The sequence below is a fragment of the Mastigoproctus giganteus genome, chromosome 5 (assembly GCF_048544385.1).
Source record: "Mastigoproctus giganteus isolate SK-2022 chromosome 5, ASM4854438v1, whole genome shotgun sequence".
NCBI lineage: Eukaryota > Metazoa > Arthropoda > Arachnida > Uropygi > Thelyphonidae > Mastigoproctus > Mastigoproctus giganteus.
Window position 1 is genome coordinate 198,300,149 of NC_143579.1, and position 26,048 is coordinate 198,326,196.

At 35.9% G+C, this 26,048-nt stretch overlaps 1 protein-coding gene across 1 annotated transcript in view; it reads left to right on the forward strand.

Moving 5' to 3' along the window:
- LOC150085988 (BTB/POZ domain-containing adapter for CUL3-mediated RhoA degradation protein 3) overlaps positions 1 to 26,048 on the forward strand; it is a 106,545-nt gene that overhangs the window by 18,953 nt on the left and 61,544 nt on the right. Inside the window, exon 2 of the mRNA XM_090373636.1 lies at positions 14,410 to 14,635. Coding sequence (XP_090229762.1) covers positions 14,470 to 14,635 — 166 coding nt within the window. The 5' untranslated portion in view covers positions 14,410 to 14,469. The remainder of the gene's footprint in view (positions 1 to 14,409; positions 14,636 to 26,048) is intronic.

The following is a 26,048-nucleotide window of genomic DNA, read 5'->3' on the forward strand; positions in this document are numbered from 1 at the left end:
TATTGTTTGGCATTACAAGAATGCAAAATGGGATGACCTGTGAGACTTCTTTTCCTTGGTCTGATTACTGTTTCAAAACTTCTGATGTCAACGTTTGCTCAGATCGTGTCAGTGAAATTATTCTTGCAGGAATGGAATCCTTTATCCCACACTCCACTTTAAAATCTCATCCTTTATCTAAACCTTGGTTTTCCAATAAATGTGCTAAGGCTGTCCAAGAGAAGAATATTGCATATCGTAATTGGCTTGTTTCTAATTCTTCAGTTTCATTTTCTGCCTACACCAAAGCTCGCAACAATTGTAAAGCAGTTATTAATCAGTCCAAACTAGAGTTTGAACAGGCTAAGAGTAGAAAACTTGCTTCTTGCCCTAATGGTAGCCGAGCATTCTGGTCTCTTGCCAAAGCTATTGGCCGCAACTTTTGCCCATCTCTGCTCCCACCTCTGTCCAAACCAGATGGTTCTGTTGTCACTTCAGCCAAGGATAAAGCTGACCTGCTAGCATCCCATTTTTCTTCCAGCTCATGTATTAATGACCTTGGTAAAACACCTCCCACCATTCCTAACACGCTCCATTCAATGCCTCCTGTGGTCTTCCGTCAAAAGGATATCAGAAGAATTTTGATGAATCTTGATGCTACGAAAGCTCCAGGTCCTGATGGTATTTCTCCACTTGTTCTCAAAACCTGTACTCCTGAACTTACTCCTATTTTTGCCGCCTTTTTTCACTTTCTTATTCCAAAGGTGTTTTTCCTTCTGCTTGGAAATTTGCTCATATCCAGCCAGTTCCTAAAAAGGGTGACAAATCCCTCCCATCCAATTACCGTCCCATTGCAATTACTTCTGCTCTTTCTAAAGTAATGGAGAAATCAATTAACCGCCAACAGAAACCTTCCATCTGATCAACGATCACCAGTATGGATTCCGTCAGTGTCGATCCACTGGTGATATTCTGGCTTATGTTACCCATTTATGGACTAATTCAATGGAAAGGTTCGGTGAAACACAAGTAGTTGCTCTTGACATCTCAAAGGCTTTTGATCGTGTTTGGCATAAAGGTCTTCTAAACAAGCTTCCATCTTATGGTTTGCCAACTGTTTTTAGTAATTGGTTATCCAGTTTTCTCTCTGATCGCTCACTGAGGGTGATGGTAGATGGCTTTCTGTCTTCTAACTTCTCCACTAATGCCGGTGTCCCCCAAGGTTCAGTTCTTTCCCCCACTCTTTTCCTCTTGTATATCAATGACCTTCTTCCATTGACTGGAAATCCTATCCATAGTTTTGCCGATGACAGCACATTGCATTCAACTTTCCTTTTTGAGAAACCTTGTCCTGCTCAATCAGCTTCAAGTTCTCGAAAATCTACTGCCAATTCCTTAAATGCCGATCTTCAGGTAATTCTCCAGAATGGCAAAGACAACTTAGTTGATTTCAACCCTTCTAAAACTCAATCTTGTCGTATATCTCACAAAAAGGATTTTTCTGCTCCTATGCTTATCTTTAGTGACACTTCGATTTCTAGGCAAAATGATATATCTCTTTTGGGGATTACCCTGACTTCTAATCTCTCTTGGCACAAGCACATTACAAATATTGCTTCCTCTGCATCTAAAAAACTTGGTTTTCTCTTTTGCTCTCACCGTTACTTTTCTTCCAAACAGCTGCTCACTCTGTATAAATCGCAAATCCGCCCTGCCATGGAATATTGTTCCTACATCTGGGGTGGTGCCCCCAAAACCTCTCTCAGGCTTCTTGATTCCATTCAGAAGAGGGCAGTTAGGTTAATTAATGATTCATCTCTAACAGAGTCTCTCCACTCGCTTTCTCATAGACGCACTGTTTCTGCTGCATGCCTCTTCTACAGATACTTCCATGGCAGTGTTGCCAACTCTTAATAATATTTCCCGCTAGCCGCATACTCAAAATCCGCTATTTTTAGCACTTGACCCGCCAAATTTTTTAAATTTTCATTTGTTTTGTACTTTGTAGTGAATAAAAACAAAACAAACAAATAGTATATATAAATAGTTATTTATTTTTCTGTTTTTAATATAAAATCAATATCTAAAAATCTAAATTAATTTCGAAATTCAATACCTCCTCATCATATGCTTCTTGTGTACCTATTTTGCGAAGCACTTCTTCAGGTAAAACATAATTTTTACAACACTTTTCAACTCTTTTGAGCCCGTATCGTACTGATAAGATTGCATTAACCGTGCCAACACTCATTCTGTTGCGTGTTTTGTTTTTTACTAGATTTAAATTGCTGAATATTCTTTCCACATCTGCATTGGATGATGGCAAAATTAAAATACCCAATGCAAATTCGCTAATTTCTTTAAATGGATTTTTACCGCTTGCATCTCGATATTTCGAAACTTCTGACCAAAACTTCATTGTATTGTTGATGTTTTCCCATTTAACGAGAGTAATGTTTATATACTGTTGCTCAATTTTTTCAATTTCTACTTCAGACAATTTGAAATTTTGTAATAAATTTATCAGTGGTTCTTTTTGTTGCTTTAATATATTGTTAACTGAGATTAATGACATTTTTTCTAATTCTTTTATGTTGTCCGGAAGGCGTTGTTTTAATTGTTGATACAAATCAATCAAGAAATTACGGCATCTCTCTCTCTCTCTCTCTTATTGCCATTTCATCTGTTGTTGTTGTGATAAGTTTATTCATTATTAATTCATTTATTTTTCTTTCAAATTGGTAACCTAAATATGGCTTAGGGTCTAAATAATTATTAATGTCCTCTTCTATCCTTTCAATATATGTATTTGGTAAAAACATTTTATTGGCAATCATCGACAATAGCATGTTTAAATCATGTAGTAATAATGTAGGATCGGCAGTATTTGATTCAAAAGATTTATTTACTCTTTGTACTTCAGATAAGATAGGTTTTAAAATAAAAGATATGCTAAATTACTTTCATCTTTGAACATTGAATAAAAAAGTTCTGCAGTATAACATTTGTCAGTCAAACGAGTTATTTCAAAATGGGCTTTTAATTCAATATACTGTTCTAAAATTCTTGTTATAGCAACTTCAATGGATAACCACCTTGTTTGATACGAATGAACTATCTTTTTCGGATCTGCACCATCGTTTATGGCACTGTATAAATATTTGAATTGATTTTGTCGGCTGGTGGATTTACTAAACGCACGATTTTGCATTGCACGGGGGTTTCTAGGAATACAACTATCGTGCTATACGAGGACTGACTATACTAAGATATTATTATACTGTGGTTATTAGAAATAATTATTACTTATTACTGTTATTACTTATTGCTCTGTAGTTATTAGAAACGTTGAAAGAGATGTCGGTAATTCGGATCGCATTTCTTGGAAGCCAAACAAATACGACGAAGAAAAATTATCCAATGCCATTCCTTCACTGTTTCAAAAAAAGGCGTCATTAGAATTTTTTCCACATTTTTAGATTTGATCCAACAATTTAAAGCCATGACCCAATGATCAGGTCGTTTGACCGCGAGCGTAACTACGTAAAATTGTTGGGGTTCTCCTCAGGGAAATCCAGAATAATATAAAACCGATTCTTCGCTTTATAAAAAAAAAACTATGAAATATGATATCCCTACTATTTCAATTATGAATTAAATAATTAATTGAACAATTAATTTAATATTTCTTAATATAAATGTTACATTGCCAAAATCCATAAAATGCTAAACATTTATACTCTTCCCGCTAAAAAATCCGCTATCCGCTATTTCATATTTTTATCCGCTAAACCTGAAGCAATTCCGCTAAATCTAGCGGGAAAACCGCTAAAATGGCAACACTGTTCCATGGGCACTGTTCTTCTGAATTGGCTTCTATAATTCCCGCTCTCTCTTTCAAAACAGTCCGAACACGTGCTGCCACCAGCCAACATCCATTTGCTGTCCAACTTCAAACCCACAGAACCAACTTTTCATCTTCCTCATTTATTCATTCAACTGCCGTTTTCTGGAACAACCTTCCTTCATACGTATTTCCTGAAAATTACAATCTACAGAAGTTCAAGTCCAATATCAACAAATATCTTCTTTCGTCTTCTCAACCTCCAACCCAAGCACGGTACTCTCTCGTGTTTGGGGTTCTCATAAAAAAAAAAAAAAAAAATGTGATCTGACCATTTCTTTATATAATGGAATAATCACCTCTTCATTTCTTCTTTGCAGAGTTCCTATATATCATTGACAAAATCCCCATCAGCTGTCTTAGCATCGTGTCTGTACTGTTTAGAAAACTTCATATCACATTCTATAGTTACTTGCAAGATTTTTTTTTTCGCTATCTACAGTCTTGCATTTGGTGGTACATTACCCTAGGATCACTGTTAACCAGATTCACGACCTTTCATTTTCCAGTATTAAATGTCAGCTGTCATTTCTCTTCCCATCAAAATAATTTATCTAAGTCTTGTTGAAGTAGCTTACCTTGATTATTGGCATTAACTGCCCTGCCCACCTTTGTATCATCAGCTAACTTCGATAATAATCTTGCAATATCTACATCAGTATCTGTAATAAATATTAGAAACAGTAAGGGCCAAGGACAAAATCCTGTAGGGGCTGAACCCCCTACTAATAACATTAGGCCATGAAGAGGAGCAGTTTGTAACTATTTGCTGTCTCCTACTACATAACCATCACTTTGTCTATAGTAGTAACCTGTCTCTGTGGATCTGTATCAAAAGCTTTACTGAAATCTAAACAAATGATATTGGAGTTATTCCTGCTATCCAGTGGCTAGAAGGCTAGGTAAATGTGTTGATTCATTTCCTTTTACTGCTAACATAAGCAAAGAAATCCTTGTTACTGTTCTTTGTACTCTTATAATCTGCCTTGGTGTGCTTAACCCACTGAAAGTTGACAACTTTTTTTTGTAGCTAATTAGATTAGCCAGACATGATCTTCTCTAATCTTGATCTTGAAGAGAATCATACTATGATAAAGAATAAGAGAATCATACTATGATTCTCTTATTCTTTACTATCCAGAAGATCTTGTATTGCATCCTTAACTAAGGGCTTCATAATTTTTCCTGCCACAGAAGTGAAGCTGATAGGTTGTAGTTGCTGCTCATTTCACTCATTGAGCTGCCTTTTTCACTAGGAGAGATGTTTGCATCTTCTTACATCTGTTGCTTTTTTTTTTTTTTTTTTTTTTATTTAGTTGTTGGCACATCTGCTTCTGTGGCCATATTGCACCTCCCAAGGTTTTTGCATTTTCTACTGTGATCCAAGCCCGTGGTGGGATTTGAACCCGCAACCTTTGGGTTGCCAGCAGGCACTTGTCCACCCGGCTAGCCCGGTCAGCCATCTGTTGCTGATTCATTCAGTATAACTGGATAGGTTTTGTCAGTTGCTGGTGCATTGCTCACTTTTAATTGTAATTACTTTGCTTCTAGCTCTTTTCATTTATCATAAAATCATTCAACTCTCAATTAGTATTTGCAAAATCATTGGTATCCCCAACTTAAAAACTTCCTCACATTTGAATGTAGGCTCAAAATATTTATTCAGCTTATCAGTAGCTAGTTCAGGATCACCGATACTCTTACTAATGATATCAAGTAGGCTAATGTGGTGATTAATTTCCTTTTACTGCTAACATAAGCAAAGCAATCCTTGTTACTGTTCTTCATAAAAATCTTATCTGCCTTGGTGGGTCTAACCCACTGAAAGTTGATCTTCATGATGCCATTAAAACAAGAGATCCAGTTGTTTAACTGACAGTATAACTTTCTTACATAACAGTGCATGACCACACATGGCTTAGCAGACTTTATCAACCATCTAAAAACAACACTGGGAAGTGATTGTGCATTCTCTGTACAGCCCATACTTGTTGCCGTGATTTTCATGTTTTGGAAAACTGAAAAATGATCTGACAGGATGTCAGTTCCATATAAATGTTGAATTGAAAGAAGCCAACAGCAACTAAACTTTTATTGGAAAAGTATAAAATATCTAGTGTATTTTGTTTTCCCCATTAAAGTATTACATGGGAATAAGATAATGCTTTTATTTTTAATTTGCATTTAAAAGAAGACACTTTGCTAACTCACTAGCCCATAAAACTATCAAGTGCCACTGATCCACTCACTAATCTTGTTGCTCTTCTCATTGCAGAGAAGAGTAGCAAAATTAACGAGGGGAACAAAAGAGTATTCTTGCCAAGGATGCCTTCAGTTCTGCATATAACAGTATCTGGAAACTATACACCTGCAAGTAGATCTGATCAAGGTGTTTAAGGCTTTGAATGGATGAAGGATGTATATAGGATAGATGTTTGGAAATTATCTTTCAGCCATCAAGTTGTTGATTGTTGGCACAAACTTTTATCTGTTGTTGTGAAAGTGGGTAATTTGAATTAATTTAAGGCAGAATTAGGCAAATTATTAGAAAGGATAGACAGGTGGTGCAAGAAGGGTTTTTTTTTTTTTTTTTGAGTGATGATAAGCTTCTTTGCATCATTTGCTACTACTACTACTGATTTCTGACTTTACCTAACATAACTGGTCATAATGCAACTGTTATGTATGAAATCATTATAGTATGGTTAGTTAGGAATATTCAATATAATATTACATGGTGATTAGATAAAGTTTTTGTTCATAATTTGAATTCAAAAGAAAACATTCAGTAGTATAAAGTTTCATAAAACAATCAAGTACCATTGGATGATCAAAGTGCATATCAGATTAGCATATTTGTTGTAATTGAAGCAAATCCATGTATTTCTATTATTGAAGGTGGGGGAAACTTGTCTGATTTAAACATAAGTATTTATGATGTACAGCTTGATTGGTACTAGCTGTTTGTAATGTTTAGGAGTAACCAGTGAAAAATGTATGGCGTTTTTCACTGGTTGAAATATATGGCTTAATGCTATATGGCTATATAATGCTTAAATTCTATACAGTGGGACCAACTGATGATGTTACCAACAGCAAATTCAAAATGGGAAGCATTCAAAGAACTTATCTTGGAAGCTACTAGGCTTTACATACCAACTAAGAAATATTGTTCAAGGTTTAGGCCAAAATGGATGTCGGATGAACTAATGAGGCATATGGCAGAGAAGAAAAATGCATGGGATACATACAAATTAACACATGACACAGAAGCCTATGATAGATACAAGTTGATATGCAACCAAGTTACAAAGGAGGTTAGGCAGGCGAAGGCAGATTACGAGAAATCCTTGGCAAGGGATGCAAAGAAAAACAGCAAAGAGTTCTTTACTTATGTAAACTCTAGAAGGAAGGGGATGAATCAGATTGGTCCACTTGATATTGATGGGTCAACTGTTGATGATCCTGCTCAGGTATCTAACAAACTAAATGAATATTTTGCATCGACATTCACACATGAGGAGTTATTCAGCGAGGGGAATGCCAGAGGTGTATTCAACTCTAGCAGTAAGCTACAGAATCTTGAAATAACTGGGAGTAAAGTGGAGGAGAAACTGTTGAAGATAAACACAAGAAAGGCACCCGGGGTGGATGGGATCTATCCAGTTATATTAAAGGAGGCAGCAAAGGAAGTAAGCAAACCCTTAGCCATAATTATGAGAGCTTCCTTGGACTCAGGGGAGGTACCCATAGACTGGAAATGTGCAAATGTGACCCCAATTCACAAAGGAGGATCAAAGGCTGACACAAGTAATTATAGACCTGTGAGCTTAACTTCTGTTCCAGAAAAATTAATGGAGGCACTGGTTAAAGAAGCACTGCAGGATCATTTAGACAAGACTTCAGTTATAGCTCAGACACAGCATGGTTTTGTTAAGGGGAAGTCTTGCCTGACCAACTTGATTGGATACTATGATGCAGTCACAAAAGAACTGGATGCAGGGAATAACTTTGATATTATATACTTGGATCTTAGAAAGGCTTTTGATACTGTTGCACATGGAAGACTGCTACACAAATTGGAGCAGTGTGACATTGGAGGCAAATTGCTGCTATGGATAAAGGGGTGGTTGAGGGGGAGAAGACAGAGAGTGGTAATCAATGGACACTGCTCATCGTGGACTGATGTTATTAGTGGAGTCCCTCAGGGCTCAGTGTTGGGTCCATTATTGTTTTCTGTATTTATAAATGATATTGATGATGGTATATCGGGCTTAATGTCCAAGTTTGCAGACGATACAAAGGTTGGCAGGGTTGTCAAGGACACTACTGACACTATGCTGCTGCAACAGGATCTGGAAAGGTTGAGCAGATGGGCTGAGAGGTGGCAAATGAAGTTTAACATTGATAAATGTAAAGTACTACACGTGGGAAACAGCAACCCCAGAGCAACGTATCAACTCTGTGGTACTACACTGACAGTGGTAGAGAATGAAAGGGACTTGGGGGTGGTTGTGCAGGCAGATATGAAGTTCTCTGAGCAGTGCAGAAGGGCTGCAAGAGTAGCTCATGGAGTATTGTCAATGATATACAGGAATTTTTCCAGCAGGGATAAGGAGGTGATTATTCCATTGTATAAGGCGATGGTCAGGCCACACCTAGAGTACTGTATACAGGTCTGGAGGCCTCATTTCAAGAAGGATGTAGAGCTGCTGGAACGAGTACAGAGAAGGGCAACAAGATTAGTGAATGGAACAAAGGGGTGCTCTTACGAAGAAAGGCTTAAGTTTTGCAAATTACAGTGTCTGGAGACTAGGCACCAGCGAGGTGATCTGATAGAGGTGTATAAAGCCTTGAATGGTTTAAGCATGCTCAATGCTGATGGGATTCTTCCTCTAGCTCAGAAAAATCACCTGAGAGGGCATAAATTCAAATTGAGGAAAGACAGATGTAGGATAGACGTGCAGAAATTTGCCTTTAGCCAGCGGGTGGTTGGTTGGTGGAACAGACTTCCATCCCTTGTGGTGGAGGTTGATAGCCTAAATAAGTTTAAGGCTCAGCTGGACAGGTATTTTGAACGAACAGAGGGGTGAAGTGGAAGTGGGTTTTTTTTTTTTGGCTGATGCTGCATAAGCTTGCTTTCTTGCATCAAATGCCTCTACTAATGCTAATGCTAAATGCTAATGCTAATGGCAGGCCAATAACTTTTCTCAGTTCGCTGGAAAAGTTATTGGCTGTCATACAGCATTAAGACATTTTATTAATAAAGGAGACTTATTTGAAAATTTGGTTTTATATAAGAAGCACTCATTCTGCATTCCTGATGCAAGCTGAGTGCTTATTCTTATACATAATGAAATTGTTTTGGGTATTCTTAATTCTTTTAATGTTTCCTGTGTTATGCTTTATAGACAACATGTCATTTTTAAAATTGATTATTTACGAAATTTATATTTATGAACTGTGTGGTGTTTTTTATAAATTAAAAAAGTTTTAATAATTAATACGAAAATGAACAAAAATGACTGAAGTTCTCTTGTCATATTTCAGCCGAATATTGAAATCCACGTCAAGACAACTTTCATATAACTTCCAAAAAATTTAACAAAGTTTGAATGCTGGTATAATTACTTGTATTTACCATGCTCCAAGCCAAAGTAAACACAAATTTCCTTTAAAATAATAAATAAATAATAATCATTTTTGCTGATTTTTATAATTTAAAATATATTAAATATTAGTGGTATGTCAAATGATTCACTTCATTTAGTATTTCAACATTGCAGAAGAGTTGATGTTTTAGATTATGAAACTAGAAGGAAAGTGAGTATAGTAAGTATTGTGGTGTCTATAAACTACTCTTTAAGCATCAGTTATAAAATTCTGTTTCTGGATTTTGACAGTTTGATAATTTTTTGCAAATATATTCAGAGCTTTCATTTTATAATTAGTGTATGTTGAGGGTTTAATATCAAACAACATTAACTACAAAGTCATTTTGTAGTTGATATTTTTGTAATTAACCAAAATAAGTAATTTGACATTTTCTTGGTTTACCGGAAATGTATTTACAGCCTAAGCTAACTTGAAGTAAAGTACTAGAGAGATACAGTTCTATGACATGATATGCATTGTTATTTGTATAAAGTGAAACTAAAGTTATCACAAAAAGAAAATGCAATTTTGTAGTTAACGTTGTTTGACACTAAACCCTCTATATATATATGGCCATTTAAATGGATTGAAAATGTTATCAGAAGAAAACTGGTGCATCATATTAATATAACAATGTACAAATGATGAGTAGTTGCAACATTCTCTTCAAGAAAATATTTTAAAATATTTGCACTGAGTTTCCAGGAAATTTAATGCGCATCATAAAATTTTACATTTATAGTTTACTATTTTCCACACGTACGGCCTCTGCAGCCGAGTTTTTCAGGAGCAGGTGTGCAGTAGCACATGCTCTTTGAGTAGACTGGGGTTAAAGCCCCTGACTGCTGAATACAGTCGATCTGCCAATCCGCACTGGACCAGCGTGGCAGATTATGCTCCATTTCCCTTAGCATGAATTGTTGAGAAGGCTTCCATCCTGCAATGGGTTGATAATGGCTGCACTTTACCTTTTATTTTCCACACAGTATGCTAAAAGTTTTGTATAATTTATTACAGCATTTTTACACACCAAATTGTTGCCTCCAACAGCATAGTGAGTTTACTACTTGTCACTTCTTTGGACAGGTGAGATTTCAAATCCCATTGGAGATCAGGGGAATTCTTAAAAGACTTCCTTGCTTGAGATTGCAGCCTGCCAGTTTCTAGCAGAGGGAGTAAGTCCCCCCCCCCAAGTTATTTTGGGTTTTTCAGTCATCATCACATGCATATAACATAGTAAAGGTCATATCAGCCAATGCACTGTGACCAAAGTAGTCAATACAGCAACCTCCCCCACCCACCCAAAAAAAAATTTATTGTGGACCCTTCTTTGAATTTAGTTCCTGCTCCAAATGAGACTTACTCTTGTTCTTAATGTGTTTGGCACTAGGAGTGATTGTGCTGCATTGCATATGAATGGTTATTCTTAAGCGGTCAACTAATGACTGCTGTAAAGGCATGTGAAAATAACAACTATTCAGTATTGGCAACTGATTAAATGCTTCACAGTAATGCTTGGCTTTTGTTTATAGACTTAGCACATGTTTTTATTTGTTCTTTGCTCGTGTTTATGAATATGAATAAATTTGTTTGTAAAATTTTTAGATTTGTTCTGATTTACAACTTAACACAAAAGTAAGTGCTCGCTTTTAGCAGTGGTGAAATCCAAACTTTTCATTTTCAACCATTATACAGTCAGTCCTCATATAACACGATAGTTATGTTCCTAGAAACCCTCGTGCAATGCAAAATCGTGCAATATAAACAACAGGCCCTATGGGGAAAATAGGGTTAGGTGCCAACCACCCAAGATTGGACACACATTTGTAACCAAAACATTACCAAACATAATAAACAATCATAATAAAACACTTATACAGTTGAAAAATGTAAAATTAATAATTTAATCATTTAAATTTAGATTCTAACCTTAAAAATAAATGAAGACAGCTTAGGGGGAAAGAGCAGCTTGAGAAAGGGTTGAAGCAGCAGAATTATGGGGAAAGTGGTGGCAGGTTGTCATCATTATTGGAACTGGGAGGTGGAGGAGATGCTGATGAGGACTTTGGACAAAATGTGGTCACTCCCAGAACTACAGGACTGTGGCTCATTTTCTGTCTCTTCGGTGTTTTCATAAAAAAAAAAAAAGACATCTAGTTTTTGTTGTTTCGCAATCCTTCTTCTTTCGCAAAGCAGCTGCTTATGTGGCTCCAGAGCAGGTCGAATTGTATGAAGTGCTCTTTTGCTTCTTTCTGCATTATAATAGTTATCTTCTAGCCATTGCATACTTTTCTCAAATGAATTTAAAACTGAAGATAACTCTGAAGTAGAAAGTGGTTTTATGGTGGCATTCAGGCATTCAGCTTCGTCGTCTTCCTCATCTTCCACCTGCCCTCCAGCAACAAATTGTTGCAGTTTTTAAGTTGAAAGTTCTTCTTCATGAGACTGAAGCAACTCTTCTAAATCATCTTCCTCCAATTCCTTAAAGCGAGCCTGCTTTGCAAGGGCAACACCATGTGCTTTTAATTTAGGAAGCTCGTTTACAGGATCAAAGCCTTTAAAATCACGAATAAAATATGGTAAAAGAGGCGGCCAAACACCATGTAAGCATTCTTTTGTCACTTCGTTCCAAGCCTCCACAATTATGTAAATTGCATTCTTTAGGTTGAATCGCTTCCAGAAGTCTTTAATTGTTGGTGCATTTTCACCCTTTGTTTCTGCTATCAGCATCTTAAATGTGCGTCTTGTGTAATAGTGCTTAAAAGTAGCAATTACTCCTTGGTCAAGTGGCTGGATAAGACATGTTGTGTTAGGTGGTAAAAACAGGATTTTGATGTTTGGTGACAGTCCATCAAAGGTTGGAGGGTGACTTGGTGCACTGTCCAAAATAATTAAAATCTTAAAATCCAAATTTTTCTTTTTGCAGTAGCTTCGAAACACATCCTCAAACACGCGTAGGGGAAGGTCAGTGAAGATCTGCCCTGTAATCCACCCTCTTCTGCTGTTCCTAAGGTAAACACCCAGGATAGTCCTTACGATCCCTTTTAACGCTCGTGGATTGGCTGCATGAACAACAACAGGCTTCAGTTTCAAGTCGCCACTTGCATTTTCTCCTAACATAATGGTCAACCTATCCTTAGCAGCCTCAAAGCCTGGAGCTTGTGCTTCCTCTCTTTAGATATATGTTCGTGATGGCATTTTTTTCCAATACAGTCCGGTTTCATCAAAGTTGAAAATTTGGTCCAGTGTATAGCCCTCTTCCTCGATTAGTTTTTTCAGTATCGGTGGAAATGCCTTTGCTGCTCTTCATCTGCACTCACAGCTTCACCTAATTATTTCATATTATGGAAAGTGTGACGTTTCCTGAAATTATTGAACCAGCCACTACTGGCAGTAAAGGGAGGCACTTCTTGAGGGTTTTCAGCTTTATTTCTGATAAAGCTTCAAATTTCTGATAAAGTCTTCAAATATTGCCAATGCCTTTGCTTTTACCATAAGCAAACTTATTCTTGATCTCTTCTCTTCTCTGTTTGATCTTCTATCCAAACAGATAAAAGACATTCCATCTCTTCCAATTCTTTGTCTTGATCTAACTGATTTTGTTACACTTTGTATTATTCCTGCTATGAAAGTTGCTTTTATTTTTTCTGCATTCTTTCTAATTGTTCTTATTCTGATAAAGTCTTCAAGCCTAAATGAGGGAATGCATTCCCTCATTTAGGCTTGTAGCACGCACAATATCGCATGTTCTTTCATTCCGGTCAAAGCGTTTCACAATTTCATTTTTCTTCTATCGATATTGCTTTTTTTTTCCCTCTCTCTGAAGTATTTTCACCAGAACGCTTCCTTTTCACCTTTTTTTTCAAGTATTTTACTCATGTTTTTAAAAATATAGCACAATTATAAAATGAACCAAAATGAGCAGGCAAGCATGATATACATAAATGCACACCGAACAAATAGCAACTGAATAAACAATGCGGTAAAGGTGGAAACACACTATTCTCACATATTACATGCTTACATCTTACTAAAGCACATTTCTGGAGTTCACTACTATAAAACAAAAAAAATTTGCAGTTTCCGGTTTATTGGTGGTTCCCTCTAGTGGAGTCTGTTATAAATGTGTAGTAAAAGTCGATCTAATGACATTTGCGATAATAACGATAGCTGGAAATCTGTGCGTTTTTACGTTATTTTGTTAAATGTGTTTCCCCTTCCACGAAATCATAAAAACAAATAAATTTTCAGAATCTCCTTTTTATTCTTACTGTGTTGTGTTCAGTTGGGGTGAGTCCACTGCGTTCGACTACCATTTGCATCATTTTATATGTTAAAATGATACTTTTGCACTAACTTACATGTTAGTCATTCTACCTTGTAACATGAGGCCTTTGCCCTTAAATATTTTATAGTCTACATTTCTTGTAAAACAAAGGCAAATCGTGCATAAGTGAATTACGTTCATGTTATATGCGATATTGTTCCCCTATTTAAAAATCGTGTATGATTGAATTCGTGTAGTGTAAAGACGTGTTGAACGAGGACTGACTGTATATGAATTTTCGGAATGCTAGGGATGTCAGAATGTTGATTATTATTTTATTTATTTATTAATTAAATTTTTTTTTAACATTTGGAAAATTACGGCACATCAAACAGGTTGTCTCACAAAACTGGTGGTAGCGAATGTGTTAATCTTTTTCTTAACTGAATTTTCTTTTTAATCTTTTCCCATTGATTTGTAGATATAAAAGAAAAATTTTTAAATCATAAAAAATAATCAAAGCTCATTAATTAATAAGCATGCATGTTATCTGTTGGCTTATTGAAAATGCTTTCAAAGTCAATTTGCACTATTTTAATTGCAGCTCCTGAAAATATTGTGCCATTGTCTAGTCTCTAAAATTACATTTGAGAAAGCACTGACTATGTCAGGTGACCACCGTACAGTGATAAAAGGTGCCCCTAGTCAGTATGTGAAGCTGAATGTTGGTGGTTCCTTGCACTACACAACTATCGGTACTCTAACAAAACATGATAGCATGTTGAGAGCAATGTTCAGTGGAAGATTAGAAGTGCTGACTGACTCTGAAGGTAATTATAATTTTTATGGCAGTTTTATATTGAAATGAGATTATTCTGTTTTAAAAAGAAATTGTAAATCCATACACATGCATAACTGGCACTTGAGAGCTCCTACATAGATGATTTGTTATTTGTGTGGAATGTTTTATATTTTATTCCAAGGAATTTTCCCTTAACCTTTAATTCAGAGCCAAATAACAGTTAGGTTTAACTTCAAAGGCTGAATGGGAAAGTCAAGTCAGTGAGACACGTGTTTAGTGATATAAAGATGGATTTGGAGCTTGCGTGTGTTGAAATGTAGTTAACATGATACAGTGCTTGAGAACCAGTAAAACAATGTTTGTACTTTTCAACCCCCCAAAAAATTTTGGGAAATTCCCCTCCCCTCATATGCATGTTATTAGTATCTTTTAACATGCACATGTTGGATTGGTTGATATTCTGAGGAATCATTCATCAAGTGAATGATTCCTATAATTAAAACATTACCTTATATATATCTATATGGCTGTAGGAACTCATTGAACAAATGTGAAGTGTTTGAATGCAAAAAAAAAGTTCAGGACCACCCTCAACAGAGTGAACGAGTGTAAGTTGCTGTAAAATATCTCACACGAGGAAAAAAGTTCACAGAATTATACGTATAGGACTTCATTTGAAGACTTGTTTTACTTTGCTCTTGAAGTATTTTGAGATTATGTACATAAGTCACCCTATAGCAGTGGTTCCCAACCTGTGCTCTGCGGAGCCCTAAGGGCTCCCCGTACACTTTCCAAGGGCTCTGCGGCCACTCCAGGAAAATAAAATAGCTAAAAAAAATTGAATGAAATTAAAGAATTAGAAACATAAATTAGAAAACTAGAAATCACATTCTGAATAAAAATTTGCCAAGTTAATTTTGCGCATTCTCTAGCAGACGACGTTCTGTCATTTTGCTGCCATTAGCTTCAAAATTATTGTAGTACGAGACGGACAGACAACGAGGCAGAGCGGAGCACTGGCATAGTGGCTCCGGCACAGGGGCTCCTCCATAGAAATTGATTCTAAAATGGGCTCTGCGGGTCAAAAAGGTTGGGAATCGCTGCCCTATAGTATTATAAGGACAGAAAGAGTAGCAGAAGCCAGACTCACAAGGCAGTAAATATGCTTCAACATCTACTTTTAAGTGGATTGTCAGATTCTGCAGGAATATGTTGTTTGAAGCATAAAGTACACTGACAGCTGACATGATTGTGCGTAGGAAAGGCTAAGTGAGAAATTAAATATTTTGTATGAAAATAAAAATAATAAAAATTTTATTTGATTACACCCACACAAAGTTCATTATTAAAGCTTTCCTATAATGTAAAGTCTGCTATAATAAGTATAGCAGACCATTGAGAAATTCTATACAGTTAACCCTTGTATAACACAGTAGTTTGGTTCCTACAAAATCTCGTAGGAACTATCGTGTAATGCAAAACCGTGTTATATGGGACTAAGAACCAGTACAAAAAGGGGGGTTACGTTCCAGAAGCTAACAAAAATACTTTTTTTTATATATAACTATCAAAAATTAAATTTTTATAGCAGTAATAACTTAATATTTTAACTTTATTTTTATAATAGTAGTAACTTAAATAGTAATAACTGAACAAACGTCTTATCTTACAAACTGTTATACTTATATGTGAGATAATGTATGTTCATTTAATTTTCTTCCTTTTCATTGCTGCTAAGCACAATCTCTTCTGCAGCATCTAGATTTTGTGTACCTTCTGCTGTCTTTAAAAGTCACGAACTGCACGCGTTGAAGTCAAAAATTTTTTAGTCTCAAACAAGCACAAGTTCAATAGTACAGAACATTTTATCTCCCAACAATATACAGTGGACCCCCACTTTAAAGATGTAAAGCAGAAATTTAACTTTATTACCTTACCAATTAACAAAGTTAAATGATATGTGAAAATCGGAAGAATATTTTCTGGTTAGCAAACTAAAAATAAATTTATGTTTATGTACATAGCTTAATTAATATGTACTGTAATATGTACATACTAACTAATTGATATTTCTGTTCACTGACTTTTTTTTTGTTGTTGTAAAATTTAAAACAGTAAAAATGATAAGCAATTAATAACAAAGAACACGATATGCATAAGTGATATATGGAGTAACGAGTTTCTGAAAATTTATTTTTTATATGATTGATTATGTCATGGAAGGGGAAACACATTTCACCATAATAAGGTGAAAACCCACAGAATTCCAGCTATCAGTAGTATAGCAAATGTAAGAAGATCGAGTTGACTATCTGTTTATAATTGATTACACTAACAGAAAAGACAAATAAACCGGAAACTGCAATTTTTTTTTTTTTTTTTTTTTTTGTTTTATGGTAGTGACCTTCAGAAATATGATTTACAACAATATCATGAGGATAATAATGACTAGCGAGTCAACAGCAGGGATTCACAAAAAGGAATAGAAAAGTTGAAAATTACTGATTTTTAACTTTTCCATTACTGCAATTCCAAAACCGTGTTAGAGTGAAACCATGTTGTAGAAGTACTGTATTATACGGAAGTTGCCTGTACAGTAGGCCCTTGTATCCGCGGGGGATACGTTCCGAGACCTACCGTGGATGGCTAAAACCCCGGATATAAGCGAACAGCTACTGACCCCTTATATAACATGATTTTCTTGTACATACATACGTATAATAAAGTTTAATTGATAAATTAAACACACAGTAAGACATTACCAACATTAAATACGATAATAATGAAGTACAGCAGACTCAATTTACTGGGATTGAATTAACCAGGACACTTCAAGACTCCAAATTAAAAAATAAATAAATAAAAAATCAACCAGAAATCATAAAATTCAAGTAATAACTAGAATAGATATAAACAGATATTATAAACAGCATTATAAGTCATCACTGAGAGATTAGTGTACTTATTATTTTGCACCCCCGCTGGCTTCACACCTACTGCTCAAAATGGAAAAAAAAAGAGACCAAATGTTTAGTTTGATTTTGTGTGTTGCGTCGATTTTTGTGTTCCGTCGCACCGCAAAAGGACAAATTTTGTTTCGTTATTTATGTGAGGAATGTCAGAATTTTTTTTTTTTTTTTTTGTTTAGAAATCATGAAAATGATGGGCAAATACAAGAGTTGTGCTTTCAAATTAAACAAAAACTTGAAATTATTCAAAAGTTCGAAAACGGTGCATCTGATAGATCTCTAAAGAAACATAATGTTGTTGATGTACGCACATCGTAAAAAAATAAAGGGAAGCTATTTGATTTAAAATCGACATTGTAAAAAATAAAGGGAAGCTATTCGATTTAAAATTGACATTGAAAAAAAAATAAAGGTAAGCTATTTGTAAAATTGACATCGTAAAAAATAAAGGGAAGCATCGTATTGGCCACGCGAGTAGTATGTGTTAAGTTCTTTTGATTTTTTTCCGTGGGTAACTGAATCAGCAGATACGGGGGCACAACTGTGTGTGTATATATATATATATATTTCAAAATGAAATCTGTCAGCATGAAACTTTTCACATTTACATTATTTCATTTTTATATATATGTGACCTCTCTATGCATATGACCTTGCCTGAATCCTCATCATTCAAGTTCTCCTTTAATCTTGTTTCTTCACTATGTATATATTAAGTGCAATAGCATCATTAGCATCTTGTTTCTTCAGTAATATAAAAATTAGCAGAATATTAAAATGCATGTGGATTTTTGCATACAATCAGTTTTGCTATAACGTGGTACCTGTGTTCCCAAAAATTTCCATGTTATGGTATTTTGCACATTAAAAACAACTGTGCAACCTCCCGGGCGGAGGTTGCACACAGTTGTGTCCCAAGTAAAAGACCCAATAGCAAAGGACCTGAGTAGTGGAGTGGTATACAGGATAAAATGCCCGGATTGTGGGGAATGTTATGTGGGTGAGACAAAACAATGGCTCAAGGATCATCTGGGGGAGCATGCAAATGCTATAAAAACCGCTGATTACAACAAGTCTGCTGTGGCCGAGCATTTTTGGGAGAGGCAGCATCAAATCTCCCCAGAGGATGCGGTTATTGTGGATCGAGCGCATGGGTTCTGGGACCGTAAATGACTCGAGAGCTTATGAATCTGTTCATCCGACAACAATATCATGAACAGGGACAGAGGTATGCATCCTATGTTTAAAACCATTGTCCTAAGTACGGATGAACGGTTTTGCTTGACACACCCCGAGCTGTTTCCGCTTCCAGTTCACACCATGCGCCGACTGAACCACGTGTATAAGTACCGTGAGTCTGTTATATTAGGAAGTGTTGCAGGAAGTTTTGTTACTGCCGAGGAAGGAAGCCGATGCTTCCGAAAGCTTCAGGTTTTTATCGCTTTTAATCCGGTTTATTTTAGTATATTTTATTGCAAGGATTTTATTACAGTTTTAATGTTTTCACAATGTACATAATTTAATTTATTATAATATTATTTTTTGTAAATACATAGTGTAGTAATTTTATTTTAATTTGTAAATTTTCAGTTACAGTAAAATACTTATTCTTATGGTTGGTGTATGAGTTTATTTATTGCTAAGATATTTTACTTTAACATTGTGGAAACCAGCAAGCACGATGCTTGACCCTATTAAACCACCCATTGCTTGAAACGAACTTGGCTTGGGGTTGGCTGTACTTTTCTTTAATATCATATCTTCATAAATACTTCTTGCTTTTGCTTCAATGGCCATTAGACTCAGGGGTACTCGCTTCTGAATCCGATTTTCCATCCATATTATTAATCGCTTTTCCATCTTTGATATAGCACCTGAACGCTGTTTTTGATCACTGTCGATCTTAATTGTGTTGATCCTTTAACATGTTCTTTTATGCGCGCACTGCCCTTTTAAAATAGTATTAATTTTTGAAGCAGCGAGACCTAATTCCTGTGCAGTAGATGACAAACTTTCTCACTTCTTACTTCTTAATCATTTTCATCTTCATTTCTACGTCAATATTTTTTTCATTTCCTAGCACCGCCACCACTTGTACTTTCCATTGGTCGCTTTCCCGTCATCATTGTAATAAGTAAATAGGAATGAAGAGAAGATTCTGAAAATTTATTTATGTTTTTTATGTGATTGAAGATTTCAATGAAGGGGAAACACATTTCACCATAATAATGTAAAAACCCACACAATTGCAGTTATTGGTATTATCGCAAATGGAATAAGATCCAGTTTACTACTCGTTTACAATAGATTGCACTAACAGAAAAGCCCAATAAACTGGGAAGTGTAAATTGTTTTTATTGTTTTATGGTAGTGACCTCCAGAAATGTGCTTAGAAAAAAGGCATTCAAAATTGATTCTTATAATGGAACATATGATGAAAGGGTAGTGCATTCTCCGTCTGGACCACGTAACCCTTCCTCTCAGCCAATAGTAATGTGTTTGTAAACGTGTTGACTGCGTGTTTTGTTTATGCATCCATTAGTTAAAAGTGATTTTTGTGTTGTGCTTATTTGACATAAATTTATATAACACCAATATAATTTACATTATAAAAATGACCTTTTAGAAAGTTAAATAGCTTAGTTATATAGCGAAAATTTCAACTTCTGAGGTCTTTGAACGAATTACCAAAAAAAAACAAAAAAAAACCAATGTGTTATTGGTTCAATTACAATATTTTCACAATACTTCCATTTATTCTTATGGAGTGCAAAATACATTTCCATATTTTTATCAGTTTGTACCAGCTGGCAAAAAAAACTTAGGGAAAGTTGAATTTTACGTAAGTTGGGAAGTGCTTGTATAAACTGAAAACCTACAAAGCATTATAAAACATTATTATTATTTAATTATTTTAAAATTTTATTATTATTATTTTTTTTTTATACCAAACTTTACAAAACTGTTCAAAAGACTTTGGTAGTGCTGTCTCGATGTTTCTTTCTTATTTACTCTTATGAGCTAGTTTCTTACAGGTTTGCCATTTTCCTGAAGTTAATTAGAAATGGCTGTTTTTTTTCTTTCTTAATAATGAGAAAAATTCCTAGAAAAGCCTTGAACCAGAAAGATGCTACATTTGATGATAACTTTTTTAACCTCTGAGCTTCAAATTCTCCCTGATGCATTGAGATGAATACCTGGTACCTTCCTGTTGGCTGTACTTTTTTTTTTTTTTTTTTTAATCTTAAAATCTAAAGAAAGATTTTAATTTCTGCTTTAGATTTAAGAAACTTAAAATCTAAAGCAGAACACTAAACAATATCTTCCAAACAGTTTCTTAAATGTGATGTTGTAACTTAAACTCATTAATCCTGATTAAAAAAAAAAAAAAACTTTTCGTAAAAATTCAAACATCTATAGGCAGGAATACAGCCACATTTCTATTTGTTAAATAAAATTGCAATACTGTCTACAATACAAGAGACAAACACAAACTTTAGAAGATAAATCCTTTTTCTTTGCTGTAGGTTTCCTTTGCCCCCCCCCCCCCATCTCTTGATCTACTGCAGCACTGCCAGTGAATAACGATATCTATGCAAAATAGCCAATCCTCTGGCTCGAGGATAGACCTTAGAAAGCACTGACGGCGAGAAATGTGAAATAACATAAAATTACTATATGTAATTTTATATTTCTTCCTAGCCTCTCAGAATTAAGAATAACAAAAATTATAATAATAATAGTAATAATTATATTGAACAGGAATTTTCTTTTTAAAAATTCAAACTGCAGCTATATGCAACAAAGCTACTGCTGCAGTGCTCCCATGTAGTTATCATGTTTGTGTGGCATGGTAAACACTTGCCTCATTATTTCATTACTTTGAACTTGAATTCCCTCTTTCTGCTAACTAATCTTTAAATAAGTTACAAACTTCAAATACTTAAATGTAAGACAAACTAATATCCTAGTGACATCTTTATGAAAGTTACATTAGTTTATAACAATGAAGAGTTTGCCTTCATTGGATGCATAACAATAATAAAGACTTTCACGTCTGCAGAAAATGTGAAAATTTCTTAACAAAAATACTTTACAAAATAGTTGAATTACAATTCTGGGAGGACAATAAAAAACTAGCATTAGTACTTGAACACTAAAAACTAGACACTGAAATGCAACTGCTTGAAAGCCTGTTGAATGAAAAGTGATATCTTTCAGAGTTTGAAAAGAATGCCTGAAACAGTGATATTCTACTACACCTTTCACCAAAATGAGTCAGAAAAATAACATCATAATTTAAATGAGCAAGGGTATGCAGCCATTATTAATCAGGTTTAAACAAAAGGATCTTTTTATACTCACTGACCAACCAAAGCCATAATCATTCTGAAAAAATACCAATAAATAATAAAAGTTGACCCCATCTAATTGAAATAGCCTGACTTATGCAAGTAAATAAAAATTTCCAAGAACAACACTGACCTTTTTTACCCTATGAATTAAATAAAGCAAGTTTGAGGATTTCTGGTGAAGAGATTGTTCAATCTGAATTGGCTAGTTGAAACAAGAATGAAGGGCAAGCACAGAATAAGATAACACAAGGAAAAGAATATTTAAGTAAATACCAGTCACACAGGATAGAGGCACAGTAGTAGGGGTGGTTGAAACATTACAGGCAAGCAGCGACCTTCTGCACCATTAGTCTGTAGCACCTTCATACTGCAAAGGAAGAACTCTAGAAAGGTATGGGTTTAGCATTAGCAGAGGCATACGATGCAAGAAAACAAGCTTATGCAGCATTGGTCAAAAGAAAATAAAAACCTCCCATTTCACCCAAATGCCTGTCCAGCTTCAACTTCCACAACAAAAGATGGAAGTCTGTTCCGCTAATCAACTACCCGCTGGCTGGCTAAAGGAAAATTTCCACATATCTATTCTACAACTGTCTTTTCTCAATTTGAAACTGTGCCCCCTCAGGTTCTTAATATGAGCAAGAGGAAGAATCCCATCAGCATTCAGCTTGCTCAACCCACTCAAGGCCTTATATGTGATGTCAGATCACCAGGCAGATGCCTACTTTCCAGGTGCTGCAGTTTGCAGAACTTAACCCTTTCTTGGTAAGAGCACCCTTTTGTTCTGCTCACCAATCATGTTGACCTTTTTTTTACTCGTTCTAGACTTTACATCCTTCCTAAAATGAGGCCTTCAGACCTGTATACAGTACTCTAGGTGTGGCCTGACCATTGCCTTGTATAATGGGATAATCACCTCCCTATCCCTGCTAGAAAAATTCCTATATATCATTGATAAGACTCCATGACCTGCCCTGGCAGCCCATCTGCACTGCTCAGCGAACTTCGTATTTGACTGCACAGTTACCCCCAGGTCTTTTTCACTTTCCACTTCCCTGAGTGTGGTACTACACAGTTGGTACGTTTCTCTTTGGTTATTGCTACCCATATGCAGTACTTTGCATTTATCAATGTTAAATTTCAGTTGCCACTTCTCAGCCCATTTGCCCAAGTTATCTAGATCCAGTTGAAGTAGCATACTGTCATTAACAACCCTGCCTACCTTTGTATCATCTGCAAACTTGGACATTAAAACTGATGTACCTTCATCAGTATCATTGATAAATATACGAAACAATGGGCCCAACACTGAGCTCTGGGGAACTCCACTAATAACATTTGTCCCCAAAGAGAAGTGTACATTGATTACCACTCTCTGTCGTCTTCTACTCAACCATCCCTTAATCCATTGTAGCAACTTACCTTTAATGCCATACCTCTCCAATTTGTACAGCAGTCTTCCATGTGCAACAGTATCAATAGCTTTCCTGAAATCCAAGTATATGATGCCAAAATAATTTTTGGCATTCAGTTCCTTTGTGACCACATCATAGTGTCCAATCAAATTGGTCAGACAAGACCTCCCTTTAAACCCATGCTGTGTCTTAACTATTACTGCAGTCTTGTCTAGATGATACTGAAGCACTGCAGTATCATCTAGTCTTGTCTAGATGATACTGCAGTGCTTCTTTAACCAGTGCCTCCATTAATTTTACCCAGAACAGAAGTTAAACTAACCAGTCTGTAATTACTTGTGTCACCTTTTGAACCCCCCTTTGTGAATTGGTGACACATTTGTACACCTCCAGTCCATGGGGACCTCCCCTGAGTCCAAGGAAGCTCTCATAATTATGGCTAACGGTTTGCTTACTTCCTTTGCTGCCTCCTTTAATATAACTGGATAGATCCCGTCCACCCCAGGTGCCTTCCTTATGTTTAAGTTCAACAATTTCTCCTCCACTTTGCTCTCAGTTATTACAAAATCACTTAGCTCCTTGTTAAGAGTTTGATAAACTTCTGGAATTCCCCTCATTGAATAACTCTTCATGTGTGAATGTAGATGCAAAATACTCATTCAGTTTATCAGCTACCTGAGCATGATCATCAATAGTCAACCCATCTATGTTAAGTGGTCCAATCTGATTCATCCCTTAACTTCTAGAGGTTACATAAGTAAAGAACTCTTTGCTGTTTTTCTTTGCATCCTTTGCCAAAGATTTCTCGTAATCTGCCTTCGCCTGCCTAATTTCCTTTGTGACTTGATTACAGAACTAGTTTATATCTGCCATAGCCTTCCTGTCACCCGATACTTCATATGCACCCCATACATTTTTCTTCTCTGCCACGAGCCTCATTAGTTCATCTGGCATCCATTTAGGCCAAAACCTTGAACAGTATTTCTTAGTTGGCTTCCCATTTAGAATTCAACCTTGGTAACATCATCAGTTGATCCCACTGTACAGAATTTAAAAACTGTCTAAGACCCAGAGATTTAGGTTGAATAAATTTACGGAGGAACTGGACAGGCATTTGGAGGGAATGGTGTGTTTTTTTTTTTTTTTTTGGCTGATGCTGCATAAGCTCATACACTTGCTTTCTTGCATCACATGCCACTACTACTACTACCACCACCCCTGTAGTCACCTTTACGAAATCAAAAGCTCTTCCCTTTAGCCTTGATGGTAGTTACAGCTTTATGTAATTTCCACATCAGTACATTGTAATCACTGCTGATAATCAGATCAAGAGTATTACTCCCTCTGGTTGCCTCTTGAACATGTTGCAGTAGAAAACAGTCATGCAATAAATCCACAAAGGCCTTGCTAATGTGCAAGTAACCAACCCACAAGTTCCAGTCAATATCTTGAAAGTTAAAATCGCCCATTATAAGACATTCTGATTTACTGGTCCACTCTATATTTCTCTGCACAGTTGCTCATTATAATCATCAGATACATTAGGCCAATAACACACACCTACTGTAATTTTTCCTTTACCTGTGCTTATGTCACACCAAACAGACTCAGCATTGCATTGCCCACCAACATCAGTTGGATGCACTTCCTTAGATTTTATGTGTTTCTTAACTAACAGCATAATCCTTCCTGTCCTGTCTATCCTTTCTGTACACATTGTACTCCTCAAATTCCAATTCTGCACTGCTTATATCTGTGTGACACCACTTCTCTTATATCCCAACAATATCTGCCTTTGATGTCTTGACTAGCATTTCAAGCTCATCAAATTTATTAACTATACTCCTAGTATTAGTGTACATGCTCATGTACACTAATACTAGGAGTATAGTTGATACTCCTAGTATTAGTGTTAATACTCCTAGTTTAGTTAATAATCCTAGTATAGTTAATACTCCTAGTTAATACATGAGCTATGTACCTGACACAGCTCATGTATTTACTTGTTCCACTATGATTCCCAGCAGTCCTGGAAATCTCCATTACCTTGCTTTCCAGGCTACTGCTCATTCTAATAGCATCAGTGCAAAATTCACTTTTGTCTCTACCTGTGGCCACTGTTAGACTTTAAGTCTGTGTATCTCCCCAAACTAGCAGTTTTCTGACCCACCTAACTGCCTCTATAGCATCAGCAAATATTCTTACACCCTTTCTATTTAAGTGTACCCCATCCTTGTAGGAGCAGTCTCTCCTGTCAACAAGCACAGACCAGGCTGAAAAAAATTCTACCCCTTGCACAATCTTTCCAGGGCAAAATCTTGACGAGGCTCTCATCATATACTCCCTCCTATCGTGTTTGGGCAGAATTGCAGACACTTTCACATTCAAACCTAACTCGCAACTTTTTTTTCAACATTGACCTGTACTTGAGTAAATTTTCAGATCTTACTCGTAATGTCGTTAGTTCCAACGTGTACATCAATATCATCTTTTGTGCTCTGCTGAGATGATATATTCTCTACAACATTATCAACCTTTGCCCTGGGAAACATTCCCTGGTCCTGTTCCACCCATCCTTCTTGCATAGTATATTCCCCGTCTCCCTAACAATAGTCACCAACAATAACTAGTTCCTTTGGGACCAGTGCATTCTGCCTTGGAGATTGCCTGATGCACAGTTGTGAGCTCTGCTATTGAGTTGG